This window comes from Triturus cristatus, chromosome 3_2 (genome assembly GCF_964204655.1).
Source record: "Triturus cristatus chromosome 3_2, aTriCri1.1, whole genome shotgun sequence".
Lineage (NCBI taxonomy): Eukaryota > Metazoa > Chordata > Amphibia > Caudata > Salamandridae > Triturus > Triturus cristatus.
In genome coordinates this window covers 699,996,510-700,019,151 of record NC_140584.1, presented here as the reverse complement: position 1 = coordinate 700,019,151, position 22,642 = coordinate 699,996,510, and the positions used below count along the sequence as shown (strand labels likewise).

General features: G+C 41.5%; 1 protein-coding gene across 2 annotated transcripts in view; it reads right to left on the bottom strand.

Moving 5' to 3' along the window:
• The window catches only part of DNAH7 (dynein axonemal heavy chain 7), a 1,967,826-nt gene that overhangs the window by 1,151,933 nt on the left and 793,251 nt on the right, over positions 1 to 22,642 (bottom strand). For both annotated transcript variants that reach the window (XM_085648764.1, XM_085648765.1), the window contains exons 32-35: positions 16,128 to 16,304; positions 14,831 to 14,962; positions 7,898 to 8,119; positions 4,973 to 5,170 (exon numbers count right to left, since the gene is read on the bottom strand). In XM_085648764.1, coding sequence (XP_085504890.1) covers positions 4,973 to 5,170; positions 7,898 to 8,119; positions 14,831 to 14,962; positions 16,128 to 16,304 — 729 coding nt within the window. The remainder of the gene's footprint in view (positions 1 to 4,972; positions 5,171 to 7,897; positions 8,120 to 14,830; positions 14,963 to 16,127; positions 16,305 to 22,642) is intronic.

Here is a 22,642-nt window from a genome sequence, read left to right as displayed (position 1 = left end):
GCATTACGCCAAATAATTTGTCTTCTCTTGCTGCATAATTTACTCATCCCTACCGTCTTATTTTCCAAAGGAACCCTATTTATCAATGAAAGATTAAAGAAAAACGATAAGGCTGTAAACTTGTGCTTTGCAGTTTCCATGCTGCTATTTGATTTTGGTTCATAACTCACTGTGCTATATTAGGATTGTATTTTATGAACTGCAATTAACAAAAGGGTCCCTTTGACAAAAACAGCAACCCAATTAGCTGACTACATAAAAAAACAATTCTTTGATCCTCATATTACACATTGTGTTGCACTGGAGGAACGCTATCCCTCTGCCCTACTTTATTTTATTTTAAACATTTTATATAACGCTAGCTAGACGCGTGGATATCAGAGCGCTTTACAACATGAAAGAATAGAGTAGAGAAAAGCATGGTATAAGGATACATGAGGAGATATGCATGACAAACATTTAGAGACAATACATTAGAGTGGTGAGTCAGCTGGCCCCTGCAGTGAGAATTAGAGAACTCTGAGGCTGCTTGCAGGGGGACCGCTCCCGCCAATGTCCAGAATTACAGACAAAAGGCATCCATGAAAGACATCATCATGTAAAAGGGACAGGAGGCCCAAATAATGGGCAGTCTGTGAAATTTACGAACGGTTGGTCATCCTAGCATACAATGGTAAATCTCCAGGGGCGTAATTCAGGCCCCTCAGCTTCTGCTTTGTGTGGTGTGGGGAGGGGCAGGGCAACCCTTTAACGCCCACCCCACCACAACCCTTCAAGCTCCCCAACTGATCCTAAGGCTAATGGTTGCTGTTATACACAACATTATAAACTGTCAAATCTGTGGTAGTAAGCACTTGGGAAATAAACAAGTTTTAATTATTTTATGCTGTTTTCCAATATCATATCACCCAGTGCTTTAAATGGGAATATAGAAGTAACTGTACTCATTCTTTAGTGTACCTATTGGTTCCTGAGAAGTCCTGGTACTCTCACATATTTTGTTTCACCCCCTTCCTTCTCCCCACTCAATATTTTGTGTTCCTTCTGATGTGTTCCTTTGAATGAACCCATATGCAGAACATTCACTGCAAAAAGAAACAAAAAACACTACAACACAGCCAATGATGGCAGTGTCATAACACTTTTTTGGTTTACCTTATGCCATGTTATGCAGCAACTCAACTGCTGTGCAACATGTAGAAAGAAAATTTATAAAGCCAATAGATTTTGCATAGGTGAAACCTATTGCCATTGCCAATGCTCAGTCGTGCAACTGTAGGTAGGTGAAATTTGTTTTCATTCAATTTATTTCACCATTTCTGTTGTTTTCATATTAGCCTGCCCCAGATAAAAAAAAAAGTGAAGTGTAGGTGGATTAGATTTGCTGAACAATAATACCTAATTCGGCAGAGTTAGGAATGCATGGGACCAGCACTACTAGGGTGAGAAGAATATGTAAACAAACTTAATGATAAGTACATTACGTTAACTACAGTGGGTGGCCCATTACAGTGCTTTTCAACAGCGACTTCCCAAGCAGGGGGCTTGTCTGTAGAGCCTGTCTATTAACCTCGCCAGAAGAGACCTTGCAGTCAGATGCCACAACAGACTTCCCTGATGAGAAAGTTGCTTTGCAATGTAGGGGGTCCAGCAAAAGTATTTACTTAAATGCAGGTAAATACATTTTCTGGCCCCTCACAGTCCTTTTTGTTTTTTCCACACATGAAACAGTGGATAAGCCCCAATTATACTCTGTATGCAAGAAAAAAAAAATGGGTGGATTTCATTTGTTTGGAAATTTGCCAACATTTTTCATCTACTTCTGCTTGCAGCTCGGAACAAATTTAACATCTAATTTCATGGAAAAATAAAACTTTCTGTATTTGATGGTCATTGCTGGACTTGGCGCTCTCTGCTGGGGCACCCCACACTGTTTTGCCTCCACTCCTTCTATTTTTGCTGAATGAAGTTTTTATTGGTCCCAGAACACTGTGCACTTTACCACTGCTAACCAATGATAAAGTGCTTGTGCTCACTCCCTAAAACATGGTACAGTTGGCTTACACCTAAAAAGCATATTTAATGTACTTGTAAGTCCCAAGTAAAGTGCCATACCATATACACAGGGCCTGTAAATAAGTAAAAGCTAATAGGGGGCCTGCCTCCAGCACTCATGGTGACACCCAATTAAGTAGCACCCTAAAATATGTCCCAGGTCTACCATTGCAGTCTGAATGCAGTTGTAAATGTCCAATTCGATCTGGGAAAATAAACTCATTGCCAAGTCTTAAACTCCCCATTTATTACATATGAATCATCCCTTAGGTATGCCATTGGTAGCCCAAAGGGCAGGGAGAATTATAATGAAAAGGTTGGACATTTAGTTTTAAGTCTTACATGTCCTAGTAGTGAAAAACTCCAAAATTTGTTTTTCACTACTGTGAGATCTACCTCTCCAATAGGATAACATTGGGTTGCTGTTTCATGTTTGATGTCTTAGAAGTTGTAATTTAAAACCATCTTTAACGGTAAAGTCTGATTTCAGGTTACAATTTTAAAAATGCCGCTTTTAGAAAGTTGGCATTTTCCTGCCCTAGCTATTTGGTGCCTGCAGCCTGTTCCTGGGTCACTTGACTATATGTAGTTGGGAGTTGGACTTTGTTTATTCCTCCCAGGAGTAGTTGGGCAAGGCCCACTTGTAACTGAATAGGTTGTGCCCTGACTTCACACAAAGGACTTGTCACCACTACAATGTTCATGCAGCCAGTTTGGAGTCAGGGCAGGGGAGGCAAGAAACTTCAAACACTTCTATGGGAATGTTCTAGAAATGTTTCCTACTTCAAAGAAAGCTGCAGGTATTAATTTAGGCCCCCCAGACCCACTCTTCAGTTCACTTTCTGGACCTATGGAATGATTCTCCGAGGACTTCCTGCTGCTGTGCCTGTTGTATACTTCAGAAGACTCCTTGCTGTACCTGGAAGGACTGCTCTGCTACCGGAAGCCTGCCTTGAACCCTCAGAGGCCTACCCTGCTGCCTGATCCATGTTCCCCTGCTGAGCTCAGGACTACCAGAGTGACTCCAAGGGTTAGTTGGCTGGCGCCTGGGACAGAAAAGGCTCCAACCATCTTGAACCCATGCCTGGACCCAGCCTGAGTGAGTCCTAACCACCCAAGTGGTGCCCCTTCAGTGCAGGACCCTTGGTGGTGGTGTTAAAGATGCCCAGATAGCCAAAATCTCAATCTTGGGACTTTGAAAAGTTTTGGCTAGAAACTACTCTGAGAACCAAGAGAAGTCCATGACCAACCTTCTCATCTATTCCCCTCAAGGAGCATTGCCAGTCAGTCCGACTTTGCGGCAGCACCTGCTATGTTCTTCTCCACAGCAGCAAATCCTGTTCCAGAGTATCCGGCCTCGTGGAACTCTTATTGGCTACAGCCTCCATCCTTGCCTGTATGTAGAAATCTTCACTGCAACTATTTCCAGCATCCCCCATGAGGCCTCCTCCTTGGAAACCAACTGCAGACTTGCCAAGCTGAACTTTACCTTCTCAGGCAACTTTTTGCTGAAATTTCTTCGAAGTCTTAAGGTAAATTCCAACCAGGCCCAATTCACTTTTTGTATCCAAGTCGCGCTCAATCACGATCAGCAATATTTTTTGACTTTGACCTGGTCTTGGGTGACTAGATCTTTCAGGTGCTCGTTTTTACTCTAAACTTTAAAAATTCATAACTCCAGTTCTGCTAATTGGATTTTTGCCATTTTGGTGTCAAATAATTTATTCAAATTGATTCTATTTTCTAAATTGGTGTGGGGTTTTTCTTGTGGTGTGTTTTCACTTTATTACTGTTTATGTGCTGTATACAGATTTTACAAATTGTCTTTAAGTTAAGCTTGACTCCTTTTGTGCTAAGCTACCAGAGGGATAAGCACAGGTTAATACCCTTCATCCAACAACCCAATTTCTCACAGCCATGCTCAAGTGTAGATATTTTACTATTAGGTCTTATGTGATACCAACCATTCATGGTAAACTACATTCTTTTTCAAAGTCTTAATTTTACTGAGGTATTGAAACATAATGCAGTGCAATTAAAAATTCATACAAATATTCTTGCACATTATATGGAATTGCCTTTAAATCAAAACAGTCAGTAGATTAGTGGGCATTCAATAAAAAGAAAAGAAAAGCACATATGTAAATCTACAAAAGCAAAGTAGTAGAACGATACACAAATAATGGGGAACTTTTCCTTGGTTGTTTGGGTGTACTCACCACTCCATGGGATATAAGAGCTCAGAAGTGTGCAATAGTAACATATTTTATTTCACTCTGCAAATTAATCCTGCATTATCACATCTTGCTTTTGGGGTGACAGAACAAATTCCTAATGGATCATACAGTTCTTAGCATAACTTCCTCGGTTGGAATCTCCCCACATCCCCCATCCCTCATACCCGTCCTCGGAGCTATATTGAAGAGGAAATGTGAAGGTGGGGGGAGAATACTTTGATCAGGGTGGAAATGTCACAATAGAGAAATTAAAATGATCGTAGAAATTAATACTAAACCAATAAAATGTGACCTAAATAAAATTAATTCTTTTAGTTCTGCGCGTATTTACGCAGGGACCGGCATCTTCCCAAAGCTAAAAGGGCCCTCTGAGCCTAGGATGACTGAGTAACTCATACCCCCAAACTACAATGGCGCTTCAAGCTATTGTGCCAGTGAACGTCTTGCACTAATCTAAAACAAATTGTTATATTAAAATCATTCTGCTCAAATGTGCCCGTATAGCTTCAGCTCAAAATAGTCTGCTCACAACTTGCAATAAAAAGAACTTTAAAAGAAATTTGAAAATTCATTAAAAAAAATTGATAAATTGCTTTGAAAAAATCAATTTGCTTGCACACTTTGCATGGCCTCCGCTCATGTTCTTTGAAGCTAACTTGTACAGATTAGCAAATACTTACGATTATGTAGACACTCTTCCCTGTCCCAGTAGGGCCCACAAATATTGAAGGTTTGGTATGTGTCGTCAGCAAACTCATTAAACAGGAGTATCGCACAGTGTCCAAAGTTGGTACGATAATTTCATTAAACATCATATCACGTGGAATGGGGGGTGCAGAGTTCAGGGCTTCAATCCACAATTCCCATCTTCCTTCACCCTGTTTAAAAACAGCAGATAAATAAACTGTGGCAGCAGTCAACTGGAAATAATTTGAGAAAGCCATATTTAAATGTGTGCATCATTGTTTCAGTATCAATTTTTCTGTTTTTTCCTATTAAAGATGAGAGAGAAGCAAGTGATTTGCAAGGTTGTCTGTAAATGCCGATCGAACCAGCTTGAATAAGGTGAAGTTCTTAATATTTGGAAGCTTGGAGTTCATGCGTATTTTATCCAGGGGAAAGAAACACACCCTCTAATCTAAGAATGACAGATTTACTTTCCCAGGAGCAATCCTAATGCTAGCCTTAGAGATTCAATCGTTTGTGGCATTATTAGTCCATGTAATTAAAGAGGACTCTTATTTTCAACAGTAATATACCGACAGCAGGGACACAACATGCCTGCTCCACGTGCAGAAATTTCACCAGTCAATGCTTGTAATCCATGCTCTCCACCCTCACTCTAACCGTACCGCTCCACCATCTGCGTACACTATTGACGCGCCCTGGTCCAACTACTTTCAATCTGTTACAGTTTCAAGATTCAGGTTCTTCGCTGTACTATTATCAGCACAGATTGACCCCTCACTACAAGAATACTACTTCTAAAAGCCCGGTTTGATCTCTGCACCTCAGGAAGGGTCATCGCTTAAAAGACCAGCAATCAGTTGTTTCCTTGTTTTACTACAATGTTCACTCAGCATGTTAGAAGCCACATAGAAAGGACATTCCACGATCTGTTGAGCCATGAATTATTCATAGGTGCTACAATGTTTGTTGCATGTAATCTCCATTTTGACTGCCTTTACGATGTGATTCATCATAACCATGCCTTGTTTAGACTTTCTCGCCAGAGTAATATCAAATCTTTTAGGATTATAAACCTAGGGCTGTCTAGTACTAGGCAACACAGCACTCGCGTGATCTGAACCAGGAGCTTCATCTAAACGCTAGACAGAAGAACGTCCATTTACACAGTTCAACTCTTCCCACCCTTGTATGTTATAAAACCAACTCACCTGTGACCACTCTGATCCCTAAACTGCCCTTTGTGAGTACAAAAGCGCCCTTTCTGCTATCCTTTTTGTAGTGAACTAGCTGAAAATGAATGTCCTCATAAGGGGCTATGATTGTGGCATTAGTATTGGACGCCAAGAGGCAAAGTGTAATTCTTTATAAATCTTAGGGCACAGAAAGTATGTCCTGGCCATCCAGTTTGTTCAACTATCAAAACTGTTTTCAGTTACATGTCTCCATACGTTATTCATTTTAACAGGTGATCTTAATCCCTCAAAATATGATGACAGTATCATAAATATTTTTCAGCAATGTATAGTGTCCTGCAGTTCTCACATAGTGAGTGGTTTCTCATAGCACTAAAGCACTTAAAAAGAACCTGCTTCATGGCATGAGTTTCACTATATGGAATTGGTCTCCCCAACCAACTCCTTATCAAAAAACGTAAGACTACTATGTAACATAATCACGACCAGTGTAAATGATGTGACAAAATGGGATTCCTTCCCAGCGTCAACAGTGGTTCAAATAAGGACACCCATTGCCATGCCAAAATCCATGCCCGCTACTCCCACCGTGATATGGAAAGGATTCTTTTATGATGTCACAATGATATATTTTATGACGTAGCATGATATATTGGTACCTTTTAGTATTGGGCTTTCAAGGTTACCAAGACCCATTTTTCTTTTTACATCGGTCATCTCTGACAGAGAACAACCAACACAAGAAATAAATAACACTTGGGGCGAAAATTCGCAAACCTTCCCTAAAGGAAAAATTGGCACTAATCATAATTGTGATAGCCCATACAAATTGTCATAGACCTTTGGCTCTGGTGCAAGAGTTGAGATAATAATGGACGCTCAAGAAAAGTACAAAGTTACTGCCGTAGAAATCTCATTACCAGTGAACTCTCAAAATCAGTTGTTTCCCTCCACTGGATTTATCACTATTGGGGATCATGGTAATTTTGGAGGAGAGGAATAATGGAGATTATGAGTTTTGGGGGATTAACATGCGGAAATTACGATTTACTGTGCCAATTTTCTACTTGTTTTCCCCAGTATTCCAGTGGGACACTCAATATCTTCACGTGGAATAGCACTGAGCAGCTAGGTTCCATTCTAAACTCATAATGTCAATGGGCATGGTAACTCTGGTTACTGGGCCCTTACGAACTGATGGAATACTTGTAATGAAGGCCTAAGAGGCAATGGAAAAGTGCTGTTACCGGATAAACAAAAACTGTTGCCTCCTTGTTCGTCAATGCTCAAAGTTTCCCAGAGCATCAGCACCTCTGTCTCGAGCTTATAAAGTCCCTCAATATGCAACTGCCTAAAAAGTTACTTTAAGACTTAGCATGGTGTGCAGTGCCAGTTGTCAGACTGAACCCCAGAAACACCGCACAAACATAAGCTCACTATACTTTCGCTAAGTAACTCTGGGTAAAATTAATTATATAGGTGGAAGAAATGTTTATGAAGGAACTCTTTTAAATTCAAGATCAGCAATTAGGCGTAGATGCATGAGTAGAGGGCCCAGACCAGCTCTGTTGTTGTCAGTTGTGTGTACAGCTTTAGTGCTCTGCTGCAGGCTTGCGGACAACTGCAGGTTGTTTTCATATGAAAAGAATATATTGAACAGTAAGATTTTGAAATCTAGTTAAGAACAATATTCTTCTTTATTTATAACTTTGCAGCACTCACCTCTTTGATAAACCGGTAATCATACATTGTAGATTCCTCAGGAAGTGGGACAGTTACAGGCTTTTCTGGTGGACCAACAGGATCAAGAATTTTGAACTTGGTTCGCGTCTCCTCACTGAGTGGCCCAGCAACTATTTCTCTCAACAGTTTGTCAAATTTGAGCCTGTCATCCTCTCTGCAGCTAGCCCCAACAGACCAGGTAAGAGAAAATATGAAAATACCCTGTAACAGATAATAAAGAGAGCTAGCATCACCTTTATGCGTGGTATCACACCATTTGAAATGCAAATGCTGAATACAGCCAATAAAGTTATCACATGTGCAGATAGCTCAGCTCACTTTGTGTGAGGACGTTACATTGTCCTACACATATAGATCACCTTACACACCGGAAGGTGCCATATCACAATCACTTACCAGAAATTCATTAGCTCAGACACATTGATGGAGATGGGGTCACCCACGGTGAATAACCACTGCCACCACATGTTAGATCTAAAAATTAAATTCTAAATGGATGGTACCATGTTACTGTATCTTCATTGGTCACTGTCACAGTAGTGTGTCCTGTCCTCACAATATATTCCATCTGAGGAAACAGTAGAGTGATGAAAAATTCTAGGAAATGAGCCGCAGCATAAAACTCACCTGTATGTGTTCTACACAGTGATGGTAAATCCTTTGCATGATGTCTGCTCTCTAACCCATCTAGACCAAACCTTTGGTTACGCACAGATCAAAGTTCAAGCTTGCATCATGCCCGATGCTGAAAAGGGGGGATCCATCAAAATTCCAGATCCATTAGCTGTTACTGAGCTGGATCCGGATCTCTGTGGGCCCAGTGAAATATGCTTACACCTGGACACATTCATCAGCACCCACACTTTGCATTAAAATCAGCCTTCTACTGCACGGCAACACATCGCTGCATTTTTCATAACTTTAAATCCATTGGAATTAAAAGATTTTTTATCAAATCTGCAGATTATGCTGGAATTTGTGGCAAATGCAGCACCATTAATTAGGTGGAAAAGGCCACTGCCGCAAAATTGCATAATTCCAGTGGCCCTGATTATAATAATATACAGCAGCATTATTTATGCAACGCAGAAGATATATATCAGAGGTGGGGGAGCATTGGTGAGAAGCCATCCAGGCTTGAAGCACTTGGAAAAGGAACCGGGTTATAATACGTGACTTTCTTTTCGCGTTACCAGGTGCATGGTCCTCTACAGATTATTATAACCTGGTTCCTTTTCCAAGCCACACTTTATGGCAGTGTGTCCTACTTCCATGACTTGATAACAATACTTTCAACATCGACACAACTATTATCTGAAGCTCGTGCTATTGGTTACCGTTTACATTATGGAGAGGGTCATTTGAATTGACACCCTACTTAGGATGCCGTTTATAATTGGTGGATCAATCGAACGTACATTGAGCCTTGAAAAAGTCATTGTACCTATTCTAGTACAGACGAAACACGTGTTGGCTGCTCTGGATATTTAACGGCTGTGTCTAACTATTGGATATTGGGTCCACAATTTAATAAAGAGAAGAAGTTTGGACAATTTTGGCAACTTTTGCAACCTGTCCGGTGATTTCTAGTGAATATTGTGAATCCGCCAAAGACTTCCTTTATATCATTTTCATATTCATCACAAGGGATTGGTTTCCAGACCAAAGATTGTATGGATGGACTTTTTTGTACTTATACTTTAACAAGGGTGTGCTCATAAGCTTATTTTTTTTTAACAATTGTGGGGACCAGTCGATTTTTCGACTTGCCAATAGCACTTTTTTGGTAGTAAGTGCTTATAGCTTCACTAGCACCCCGTCACATTATACTGTTAACGCTATAATACATTATTGATTTATTGTTCAAGATAACTCTGTTTCAAATTGATGTGCGGTTTTTCACCCATTCTGGGGAACACAACTACCTTACTTAGAATTCCACTGTTGGAGGAAGCTGCCACTGTCGGAGGAAGCTGCCACTGCTGGAGAAAGCTACCACTGCTGGAGAAAGCTGCCACTGCTGGAGGAAGCTGCCACTGCCGGATGTAGCTGCCACTGCCAGATGAAGCTGCCACTGCCAGATGAAGCTGCCACTGCCAGATGAAGCTGCCACTGCCGGCCTCCTCTTCCAGTGAGATAGTCTTGCTTTCATCCTCTAACCTTCTATAAACGGCTGAGCGCTACGTTGAACGAATGAATGAATGACTGAGGATAATGTACAGAGCTCAACAGTTACCCTAGACAGGGTGGCCTGGCGATTAGAGTAAGCAGAGATTAGCAGAGCGGACACTAACACATTTCAGTTGTTTCCTGATCTCCCATTGGAGAGTAATCTGACTAAGATGAGCCTGTAACCTACTCCATACTGTAGGTATGTGTGATAGCTAGAAGGGCAGCCTCCAGTCCTTATAACGTGAGGAACATTACCAAAAAGAAGAGAGGCTGTGCTCGAACACAACACAGAAGGGTTAGTAAAGCACTGACAAATGTACCCACATGCAGTACAGTTCCCTGTTCATTGACAAAAAGACGCCTTTTTTCAAAAGTATAGCAATGTAGAGAACAGATGTTGGAATATATGGCAAATTTTCTTTGGATCAAGTACGGAGCCGGGCTGTGGTATTTTGAATTGTCTGCAAACACCTAATCTATTTTTTGGTAGCCCAAGATAAATTGTTTTACAATAATCTAGCCTAGATGCTATTGCTGGCTGAAGAGGGGTGAAACCCCGAAACCGGTCCTAGGATGCTTGTTTCCAGTCCAGGGAGGACCTGGCTTGGCAGTTCGGGCTGGACTGTTCCCATGAGGCACAGGATCAAGACTGATTTGCATATGGCTGGGTTCAAAATGGAACGGCATGGTGAGCAAAAAAACGATGGATTTAGGCCCAGATCTCTGTACTGGGGTGAATGTATGACATTGTTCTGCATTCTGTCCATCAACTGTTTTTTTTTTTTTTTTTTTCTTTTTTTTGCTTTTTTTTTTTTTTTTTGTAGATGCTATTGTAGCCTGGATACCTGTTTTTGTATGTGCTCAAGGAATGTAAGACATTTTAAAGACTGTAGAATATACCATGTGACAGATGTTTTTGAAAGCTGCTCATGAAAGGGGAGATGCAGTCAAAAATGACCCCAAGATTTCTGGCAGATGAAGCTGGTGGAGGGAGAGCTGCAAGTTCCTCTGGCTACCAGTCAGCTTCCAATGGGCAGAGTTTCCAAATGTTAGAATTTCAGTTTTGGTGGTATTTAGTCTTAATTTACTGGAATTCATCCACTGGTCAAAAAAAGCATCCTCTGTCTAAAATTTGCCTGCATTGAGGTTTGGTCATCAACAATTGTGAGTAGAGGCTGAGTATAATCTTTATACAAAATAAAGGCTGAGTGGGGAGCCTTGAGCTGCACCACAGGAATTTCTTCGGAATCAAATACTGGCACCCTTAACTACTGAATAGAGCCCATTATTATTGAAGATTTTAATATTACCCCATTTTGCAAGGTCCACGCGTGGCTCAACTCAAGATCCTGGAATTGTCAGTTATCGTAGGTGCACTCCTGTGAGTGACGTTCAGAGCTGCACTAACTATAAATGCCCAGATGAGCTTTCAAAACACTTTAGGCATTACATCCAGGAGAAGATTCATTATTTCTATCGATCAATTTGTTATTGATTCATAAAAATAATGAATCTTCGCATTGCAAGTTTTTGAAAGCTCACATTTGGGCCAAGACTGGAGGGGCAAGGATAGACTTTTAGACCCTATACATGAACCTTAGCATACAGCACAAAAACACCGCAGCCCCTGCCGAACCAGAACAACGTCAACAGGCTGTGGAAACACAGCATTGGAGAGCGACCTTATTGTTTTTGCAGTAAGGAAGGTAGCCTCCTGGCCAGTATGGACTCAGTACAGCCTGACACTGCAGTCTCCTTGGGGCCTCCAGCAAAGGTTGGGAAAACGTCTGCCTGATGAAGTACTTAAGAGGTAGGCTTGTGCCTCAACGGAATAGGTACAGGTAGGGTGAGGGTCATCAGTCCTGTGAACATTACATTATAACCTTGGTCCTGGAATAACGCAGGTGGCTTGTGCTTTGCTCGAAGCCGGTAAAGAGCATATTGAGTGCTGGGGAAGCTCTTGCATCTTGCCCAAATTCTGTACACAAATGGATTTGGCCATGTGATGGCCATGGCCATAAACAACCTTTGGTACTGAATCAATGTCCTATGGTATTCATGGGTTCCCAGAATTCTGAGACCCCTTCTTCAGATACCTCTAAGCACACTGGCCTATGTCACACATTGCAACACTGCGTGTGTGACTGCTGGTGAGAATGTCTGAGACTGTGCCACACCTGATTGACCTGATGGGTAGACTACTTCCCACTATGTCTTCAGAAGCCACGCAGTTGCCCCTGAACATGACAATGATGGGACACAGGGGAAAAGGGAACACTTTGTGACAAACATGATTGTCTCCAATAGCACAGAGAAAGAGCCCAACAACTGTAGCTCTGCCTCTCTGAACGGGCTCCCACCAAATGGGATGTACTCTGGGAGACACACAAAGACAAACGGTAACTCTTCTTTCAGAAGATAAAATCTGAGTTCAACTCTGTCTGAGCTGACCTGAATTTTAGTATCAACAGTAGATGATCTTGAGTGACTGGTGGAAGAAGAGCCACAATTGTGGGCAAGGATGAAGGCATTGAAAAATAGAACATAGAACTTCAAACATGCTAAGAAGACTTGGATAATCACTCTAGACACACTAATGTGAGGACTCATGGCACAGAATGCGATGCCATCCTGGCAATTGTCCAGGGTTCGCTACACATTATCAAGAATTTTCAAGATTACCCATCTATTAATTTAGATTGTATACACAAAGGTATGCCCTATGGGATATGCAAAGACTATCACCTACAAACACCAACAGAATCCACTTATTTGAGGGAAAGGAAGAAATTATGAAAGCAAGGCACTCAGAAGCAGCTGTCATATACAAGTGTAGCAACCTTCACCTGTCCCAAGGCCATTCTGGAATGAAAATTTGAAAACAAAGTTACTCGGAAAACTATAGTTCCAACAGAACCATATCACTCCTCAACCTGAATGTAAAAATCTTCACGGGCATCTTGCCTTGTTTGCCCTGTTCAATCCACTGATGCCCCAGTTAGCAGATCTCAACCCGTCAGGATTTATGAATGGTAGGTAGGTAGGCTGGGAATAACACCAGAAAGTTTTGACATTGTATAGAGAATATCGGTCATACATAAAAGGAATCCATCCTCCTCACACCTCACACTTCATTTTACTTGGTTAAATGAGAATTCCTTGAGCAAACAGTGGAGACAAAATGCCTGGATTTTTAGACTAAGGTAGTGGCTTAGTTACTTTTCACCTTGCACTAGGTTCAGGGCAAACATAAGGTGGGCTCAAATGTTCTGCATTAAGAAAGGAACCCTTCGGGTTGCTTTTTTTTTGCTCATGATGGAGTCCCAGAGGAACTATACAAGGAAAAAGTGCGAGGATAAATAGAATCAAAACCTGCAAAGATACTTTTAAAAATGACAATGTATGTTGACAATATATTAGTAAAAGTCTATGGCTCACTACACTCGATGCCCCCACCCAAGGCTGAACTGATGAACTACCATAAAAGTTACATAAATTTGGCTTCTGAATGACAAGCCATCATCAATTTTTTAGCATCCACCACAGTGCCTGGCCCCAACTGTGACTTTCAAGCCAGTGGCAGCATCTTGGATGTTGTTAATGACATCAAAGGTACCATCAGATGGCAAAGCGGTTTCATCAAGTCCACACATGACCCACTATCCTGGTTCGCTGACAGCAGAGCCTTAGCTCCCTACAATGCTCCTCGTACCGAGGTGGAGATCCAGGAATATTTTCCATCAGTGCATCAATATTAAGCATAAGGAATGCTGCTGAGCTCTCTGACAATTAGGGCACCGGTACCCTGGATCTACACTGTGGCACAAGGCCTGGAGGACAGTGAAAGGCTAGACACTCTCATTTGGGTCACAACTATCCACATCTCCTGAATGGTCCTGAATTTGCTCTGAAAGGCACTGGTAACCCCACAATGAGCACACTCTTCAAGCCCGAACACTCAGCAGTACATTTAATAGTCATGTGTGCAATTCTTAGGCATCACCTTCTTTTCAAAAGTCTATGGTGCATGTTGATAAATATGAATTAAAATAAGCAAGAAAAAAGAAAAAGGCTAATCAAAATTGAACTTGTGTGACTGCTGCAACCACTGGACATGGCTGCCAGTGCAGTCAATAGTTCGAAAACATGGGCCCAGAAAAGAGTGGGGCAATGGGTGCTGCTCGTTATGTATTATTTGAGGGTGTCGTCACATACGGTCGATGTTGCACATCAGGGTGGCATAACTGGTGTCCTTGGGTGAAGCAATTGTATGTTAGAAAGGCGCAAGGATAATATAATTCTGACAGGATATTTCAAAGAAAGAATTCGTAGAAGGAACAGTAGCCATTAGAATATGACCATATTTCCCAGATCAGCAACTTCAAAAGTGTCCCAAAGGAACTGTTCACGAATAGTAATTTAGAATTATTTGAAAATTATTTAGATGCTGGGTGCATAACCTTTTTATTCAAAAATGGCAAAAGCTTCTCTTAATCCAAGTACAACATAAAACATATACAATTACAAAAGAAAGGGATATACAAACACTATTCAATTTAAAGGTCATGATTTGTCATCATCTTGACATGACATTGATATGTGGATATGCAAAATATTTTCCAGATTGCACACTTGCAAACTATATGATGAACAAAATGCTTTCTTTAAGAACGTTGTTTACTTTATTTTAGAAAGACGTGTGTCAAGTTAGCATGTGTATAATAGGGAACAGTTTCCTACCTCCAGCCATGAGCAAATGTCTCTTTCTGTCATCTTTTTAATTATAGATTCATCTGAAAACTCATCCATTAGGCAATCCATGAGATTCATGAGGGAACGGGCTAGATTTGTGTTTGTAGTCGGTGACAGCTCCTAAAAGAATAGTCGAAAGCAAACATGGAAATTAGACCTTTTATACTTATGTCCATGTGGATGCTGCACATGACTCGCTATAAACGACTGCAGTATTAAAGCAGTGGCTGGTATACGGGGATTCTTGTCATAAATTATTAAAGCAGACTTCACAGAGGCTTTATATGATAAAATAAATCATGGGATTTGTCTTCCGAACCCGACCCAGGAATAGGCTTTCTAGACCCACTAGAACGAAGGACTTTGTCACTCGGCCAACCCGAGACAGAAAGCCAATTGGACTGCAATCCCACTGAGCAGAATTTGAGTGAGATGCATTTCAGGTAAGCACCAATCCCTGAAGATGTCACAGGCATAATTAGTGGAACGCAAACTTTTTGGTTATGGAAAGACACACACATGAACACTAGAAATAGGGATGCTTTTTAAAGATGTATTTATTAAATCAAACCCCCATCCTAGTGATCTCAATATGAACCGTCAATCCCCTAGCACTTGAAAACACTATCATAGCGATGATCAGGCCTCTCTCCTTTCCGCGGGACTGCACGTACCATTTCCACACCAATGGGTAACCAAGGGTTCTTGACTACATTGGGCGCACTGGAAACTTGGTGCCCACAGAAATGTGGGCAGGCAGTAACACAACAAATCAGACACATTTACAGTTGCTAAAGGCATCGGACATCTCTAGATATTAGGACCCAAGTAACTTTCTGTCACAGTACGCATCACTGCTCAATTTGCTGACATCTTCATTAGATCTGTCAAGGCCGTTCTTCTAGAAATATTTAACTTCCTATCACCCCCAATCCTCTTTCTGCACACCAATATGCCACCCTTATCCATAGTGTTGCTACTCTGAATACTGAATCTTTGTAGTCTCGTTCATTCTTGATGCCAATGAACTAGTATATAGCGGTCTTGTCATCTGCTGGGACCTGGTCTTTGCTGACAAACTAATGTAATAAACAAAAAGAGACTCATTAGAGGTTTATGCGTCCCCTGGCCATGTGCTACTCACAGTCTAGTGCAAATGTTCGAATGTAAAAAAATTAAGCTGACAATTACGGTTGTATATGATCCATGTAAATAGCAACTTTTGATTTTACACTGATAATTGCAAAATATGGCAGCCACTTTCCATCTGCTTAGTATACAGTACCTTGGCGGTTTTTCTAATCATGGTGAGACATGGTGGAACCATTCGATCAAATAGTCCTTCAATAAACTTCTTATGCACTGGAGTGACACTCGAGGGCATGAGATTCATCCAAGATACCATCAGTGGTCTCCAACCCAGCATATGAGGTTCCATGTAGATCATACCACATCTGGAAACCTAAAATGGGAAAAATGAACCTGTCACTGTAGGGAAACTATAAGCAATACCACTGTTACGATGAGGGAATTGTACAATGTAATTTTCGGCTAATGAGTAATTAAGAGTCAGTCAAGATCGGAATTCCCTCTGGAAAAAACAACTTTAAAAGACAATGCATTATAAGACAGTTAAAGACAGGGTGATACCAAACTGATAATATTACTATTGTGACAAACGTCTAGGGGCTAATTCACAAAGCCATTAATTTTGAGTAGATGTATCTGACGTCAGTCTCAAGGATGAGTTTCTCGTGAATTTCCAGGAGTAGGAACATCTTACTCATGTTTTCTATGAGTAAGCATGTCTTACTCTTGGAAACTACTTCCAGAAAATGCTTTGTGAATGAGGCCTGTGTATGTGGGAGTAACTCACATCTAACACAGAATTAAAATACAACTGTTCATAGCAAAAGCTTTGTGAATTGGGCAGTCACAGCCTAATGTCAGATATCATTCAAGAGGGCCATGGGGCACAGAGAGGCTACTGGGCCCAACGTGGCTGTTGAGGCCTTTTATTCCTGATGTACCAAAGCCCGACCTATTATAGGTCCTGAGCAACTGAGCCAAGTATCTCTTCTGCACTTGTCTCAGTGGTAAGTGTGGTCTAGCAGTCAAGGCTCCCTTAGGGCGATGTAGATACAGGTCGGTGAACACGACTCATAACTCAAAATGCAAACAGTGCACACAATAAATCAATGACCAGTCCAGTACTCACTTTGCTAGAAAAAAATATATATATTCCTAACTCTGCACTTGAAATGGTATTCAACATTTAGAAGTAATAACACAATTCCCCTTGAGGTTGGGGCTCTAGTAGTTATCAGGAAGATCCCTGTAACACCCTCCTTCGTGTAAGATGTTTGCCATTATGCCTCATTCACTAGTGACCGCATCCAGGGAATGCAAACTATTAGGCCTACTTAAGAGTTCTCCCTCTGACTCTGTAGTAATTAGTCAAAAATGTTGAGAGTGCAGCAGCACTGTTATCAAAAGGGGGTGGTGATGGATGGAACATCTGAACCAATCAAACACTCACACCCAGTCAACAGATCTGGGTTTGATCCATCACCGTTCTTTAGCCCACTCTGCCACCCCAGTTCAGACATGGCCATATGCAAATCAGTCTGACCCTGTGCCTCATGGGAACAGTCCAGCCCGAACTGCCAAGCCATGCCTTCCCTGGACCGGAAACAAGCTTCCTAGGACCGGTTTCTGCCATTTCAGCCATCTTCAGCCAGGCTTGCTTGAATCCAGTGGCAAAGTGAGCAAGGGACTCACGTCTGAGCATACCCTGCCAACTTATGGCGAACAAAGCGGTACAAAAGGGGGTGGTGATGGACGGAGCATCAGAACCAATCAAACACTCACACCCAGTCAACAGATCTGGGTTTGATCCATCACCGTTCTTTAGCCCACTCTGCCACCCCAGTTCAGACATGGCCATATGCAAATCAGTGTGACCCTGTGCCTCATGGGAACAGTCCAGCCCGAACTGCCAAGCCATGCCTTCCCTGGACCGGAAACAAGCTTCCTGGACTGTTCCCATGAGGCACAGGGTCAGACTGATTTGCATATGGCCATGTATGAACTGGGGTGGCAGAGTGGGCTAAAGAACGGTGATGGATCAAACCCAGATCTGTTGACTGGGTGTGAGTGTTTGATTGGTTCTGATGCTCCGTCCATCACCACCCCCTTTTGTACCGCTTTGTTCGCCATAAGTTGGCAGGGTATGCTCAGACGTGAGTCCCTTGCTCACTTTGCCACTGGATTCAAGCAAGCCTGGCTGAAGACGGCTGAAATGCCAGAAACCGGTCCTAGGAAGCTTGTTTCCGGTCCAGGGAAGGCATGGCTTGGCAGTTCTGGCTGGACTGTTCCCATGAGGCACAGGGTCAGACTGATTTGCATATGGCCATGTCTGAACTGGGGTGGCAGAGTGGGCTAAAGAACGGTGATGGATCAAACCCAGATCTGTTGACTGGGTGTGAGTGTTTGATTGGTTCTGATGCTCCGTCCATCACCACCCCCTTTTGTACCGCAGCACTGTTATCAGCAAGTCCCCTGGAGCCTCAAAGGCCCAGTTCCAGTCTTACCCACTCTGAAAGTTTGGTTGTAGTCAGCGGAGCAGCAGGTGCCCTCTCCCTGGGCACTCACAAGTCCAGATCCTGTACAGCAAAGTCGGCCCACTCGTGATGGATGCCGCAGCACTCAGCGGTGCAAGTTCTCCCTGTCGAGCAGCGCTGCTGGCCCGTTTTCAGTAATTAGAACTGCTTTCGGTCATTTGACACAAATGGTAATTTTCTTTTCCCCTTAGTAGGTGGGTGCTGGTGTGATCCTCTGCCTCCCGACCGGAGAACCAATGAGGGTGTGATGTCCTCAGTGGTGTGTTGGTGAACCTCGAAGACTTACTGGTCACAGCAGTACTCCATCGGCACGGGCAACGACTCTAACCCTACGCCAAAGTGGTACCGGCAGCCCCAACAGGTATTTGGGATTTCCGCAATAACCATGATCCGGGCGCAGACTCTCCTTATGCTATAGCTCTTAATACAGCGACCCATCCTGGCATATGGGGTCACTGATTTCAGCAGTCACAAGTCTTGTGCTCCTAACTAACAATCAGTTCACCAATGACCCCCTCTGGCATATGGGGTCACCATGGCGCAGCAGTTTGGCTTGATGCTGAGATATTACATGGGGTGTGAGTGGCTGTGTGAGTGTTTCTGTGGAAGATGTCATCAGTGATGTAAATTTGAGATGTCATCAGTGATGTCACCAACCATGTCATGAGTGATGTAATATGTGAGGCCATAAAAAGTGCATCCCAGGGGCATAAGTTATACTTAGCTCAGGTAACTATAACTGCTTAATTTCTATGGTTTTGTACGTGCGAAATCTGAGCCTAACTATAATGTCCCTGTAACCTTTGATTTTTTTGTGAATATACATATAAAACATCACATTTAGACAAAAAAACACTGAAATTTAGCAGTTGTAGGCTTAAAGGCTTTAAATGCAACTGCTCAAAGAGAAGGGAGAGGGACCCAAACACCAAAGGAGAAGGGTACCAAAATAGACCTTAGTCACAGAAAAAACCCCTTTGGGAAAGCACACATACAGAGATCCAAACTCACAATAACAACCCAGTATCACCAATATGAAAACAACGAATATAGGAACCACAAGATCAAGACATCAAATGGGCAATACCAATTTATTCAATGTGCGTATATGCAATGTACTGTACAAAATTTATATTAAAAACATATGTTAAAAAGTCGCAGTCACTTTCTGAATACAATTAATGATGATATTAAAAACCCTATAAACAATATGATTTACTCATTTAAAATAGCACCCAAAGGTTTCTTATAGCAGCAACAATAACAGTTGGGAGAAAAAGCAGGAAAATAGTTCCTAATCATGGAAAAAAAAAAACTAAATCTTGCATGGATCAACGTTATTATATTTCATGAGAATTGTTTGTCCTATTACATCCTCAATAACAATTGTCCACATGGATTCGTAGTGGCCCTTCCTTGTTGGAGCATCGATGCGTTTCGGTGGGTGCTATATTATGACCATCACCTCCTTCAGGAAAAAAAAATAGCTCCCAATAAAAAACAATTTCTGTAACAAAATGTGTCAAATCTAGAACACTGAACAATTGTAGAAGTAAAAATGTAATTTATCTCCTACGCTGTCCATGTAGCAAGGGCTATGTGGGGAAACGGGGAGAGAACTACGAGTAAGACTACAAGAACACAGGTCAGCTATTAAAACCAAAAAGCTTAATGCCCCTCTATTCACCCATTTTTAAGAACAGGGCCATGATGAAAATGACTTCACGTGGTTTATTTTAGAAAAGGTTGTTATTGGTAAGAGGGGTGGAAAAATCAACCAAAAACGCAAGGCACGTGAACAATGGTATATTTATTTATATTTTATTGAAAGTTTGGATCTCTGTATGTGTACTTTCCCAAAGGGGTTTTTTCTGTGACTAAGGTTTAAATGCAACTGCTCCTTTACAACAAAATGGCAGTCAGGAGTGCCACACTTTTCTTGAACACAAAATGTTAGTGCTCAAGTTTTTCATTAGAACTGTCTGGAGTTGTTGCAGTTGATTACTAGGGAGTTAGTTGACAGAATGCTGCAGAATTTGGAAACACATTTCATTCCGCATGTCATACAGTTTTACTGAAATGTATGAGAAAGACATTTGTGAACTACTTTTAGCTTCCCACAGCACTAACCATAATTTCTCCAACAAAAAAGAACTCCTTTATTGTGTTAATTTACTGCAGTACTCCTGTTGGAAATTCTTTTAGTTTTACAGCTTTGATTAGAACTGTGGTGAAAATGCAGTGGTCCACTGGAGAGTTAGCTGACAGACTGCATCTGGTTTTGGAAGTACATGTTTCTCTCTGCATTTTAGAATGGTTTACTGACATGGATTAGGAAGACACTTAAGAAGTCATAGAAAATATGTCCTCATTTTAACTTTCTAGAGGCACACCATAATTTCTATGAGAAAAGAACCCCCTAATTGTGTCACTTTTCTGCACTGTCCCCTGTAGGAAATGATACTAGTTTTAGAGCCTTGATTCCATTAAGTTGAACTTATAGAAAAAATGGCCTCATTTTATATCTGGAGCACCTCCCATAACCTTTATGAGAAAATCATGAGAGAAACAATTTTCTCTCAAACATGGTACAACAAATCCAAGCAGAGGTTCAGCATTTTTCACAGGCTAAAATCACCTAGGAACTCACCAGAATTTCTCATATGAGTATAAATGATTTATATTGTGACTAAACTCTGTTATCACCCTTCGTATGTGTTGCTTTTTGTGACCCTCAAAAACAGGCTTTCATTACAATTAATTTAAATGGGGACCAGGACTCCAAATACTGTAATGACTGGTATAAGGTGTTGCCAATGATGTGAGCAGCCATCAAGGGAGATTCCCCTGTAGTGTAGTTCCTATTTCCCTTATAGGCTCTGCGCATTGGAATAATATACACTATAGTTTTTGCATAGGACTAAGGTCAGTATGCCTCTATCGAGTACATTAAACTTAATTACTTTATGTGCCAGCTAACTCAGAGGTCACTAGAAACTTCTTGAATAAACAAGAAGGGAGTAGTTTCTGACAACCGCATAAACATGACAACTTTGTTTCCCTTAGAATCGCAACGTGTCTCAGAATCGTGGAAACAATAGTTAACAGTTTCACTCAGTCAATTGTGCATGCTTAGTTTCTTCAGAGTTACACAGAAATAGACAGACGGGCGTTTCAATAAAAACGATTTATTGAACAGTCTTTTTTCTCGTGTAAGAGATATGAGCTGTTACAATCATTAGACAGTAAGCAATATATAATACGCAGAGCGTAAGCAGTAAGAAGAAATAATACTGCAATAGCATTGTCTTTTAGCTATGACATATGTTCATATATACATACATAAATAACACAGTCTAAAAAGTGAATATTCGACTGATGGTTCGAAATAGTTCTACTCCAGTGTACCTAACCTAAGTGTAGTACAAGGTAAGAAGTAGGTGCTGTTTCCTATAGTACGGTACATACTCAGTTTATATGCCCAGAGTCCCTATAGGTCTTAGTCAGCACCATACCTTAGAATGAGAGAGGTGGGAATCTCTTTCCGAATCTCAAACTCCAACACCCTGCGAAGGGAGTCAGAACACTGGAAGCTGGATTCTCTGCGAGCAGAGATGACATTGTCTGGTCAGTGCATCAGGCAGGAACACGAATTCCTTCCGAACGTGTCGCGGAGAGCCGTATCGAGCTGAGCCGTGCCATGCTTGCCATGGTAAGGGAAGGTTTATTTATAACTGGAACGTGCTTAGGAATGCTAGCATTGACGTAAAGTCAGGCAGAGGAAGACGTCATGAATGAACCCCTAAGGAATAGTAGTTCATGCATAATAGATGAGTTCTTGGAGAAATCAATAATCCTAGCTAGGGAAAGTCCAGATGGCTTAAGGGTCTGGTTTCTAAGAACTCGTTGTGACGTGGGATGGACGGATGTAGGTGACCATGCCTGTATTTGGATAGCATGGCTAATGCCTAAATAAGGTCTGGGATTCTATGCCTAAATAAGGGCAATGCGAATTGTGCCTATATAAGGACATGATTCAGGGAAACCTATGTACGGGCATCTAAATCAAAACACAACACCCACTCCATTGACAAATGATCGATATTACTAAATGCTAAACATACTAAACACATAAAATTGAGGATCACATGTTCGCTAAAACATTTCTAAAAGCAAA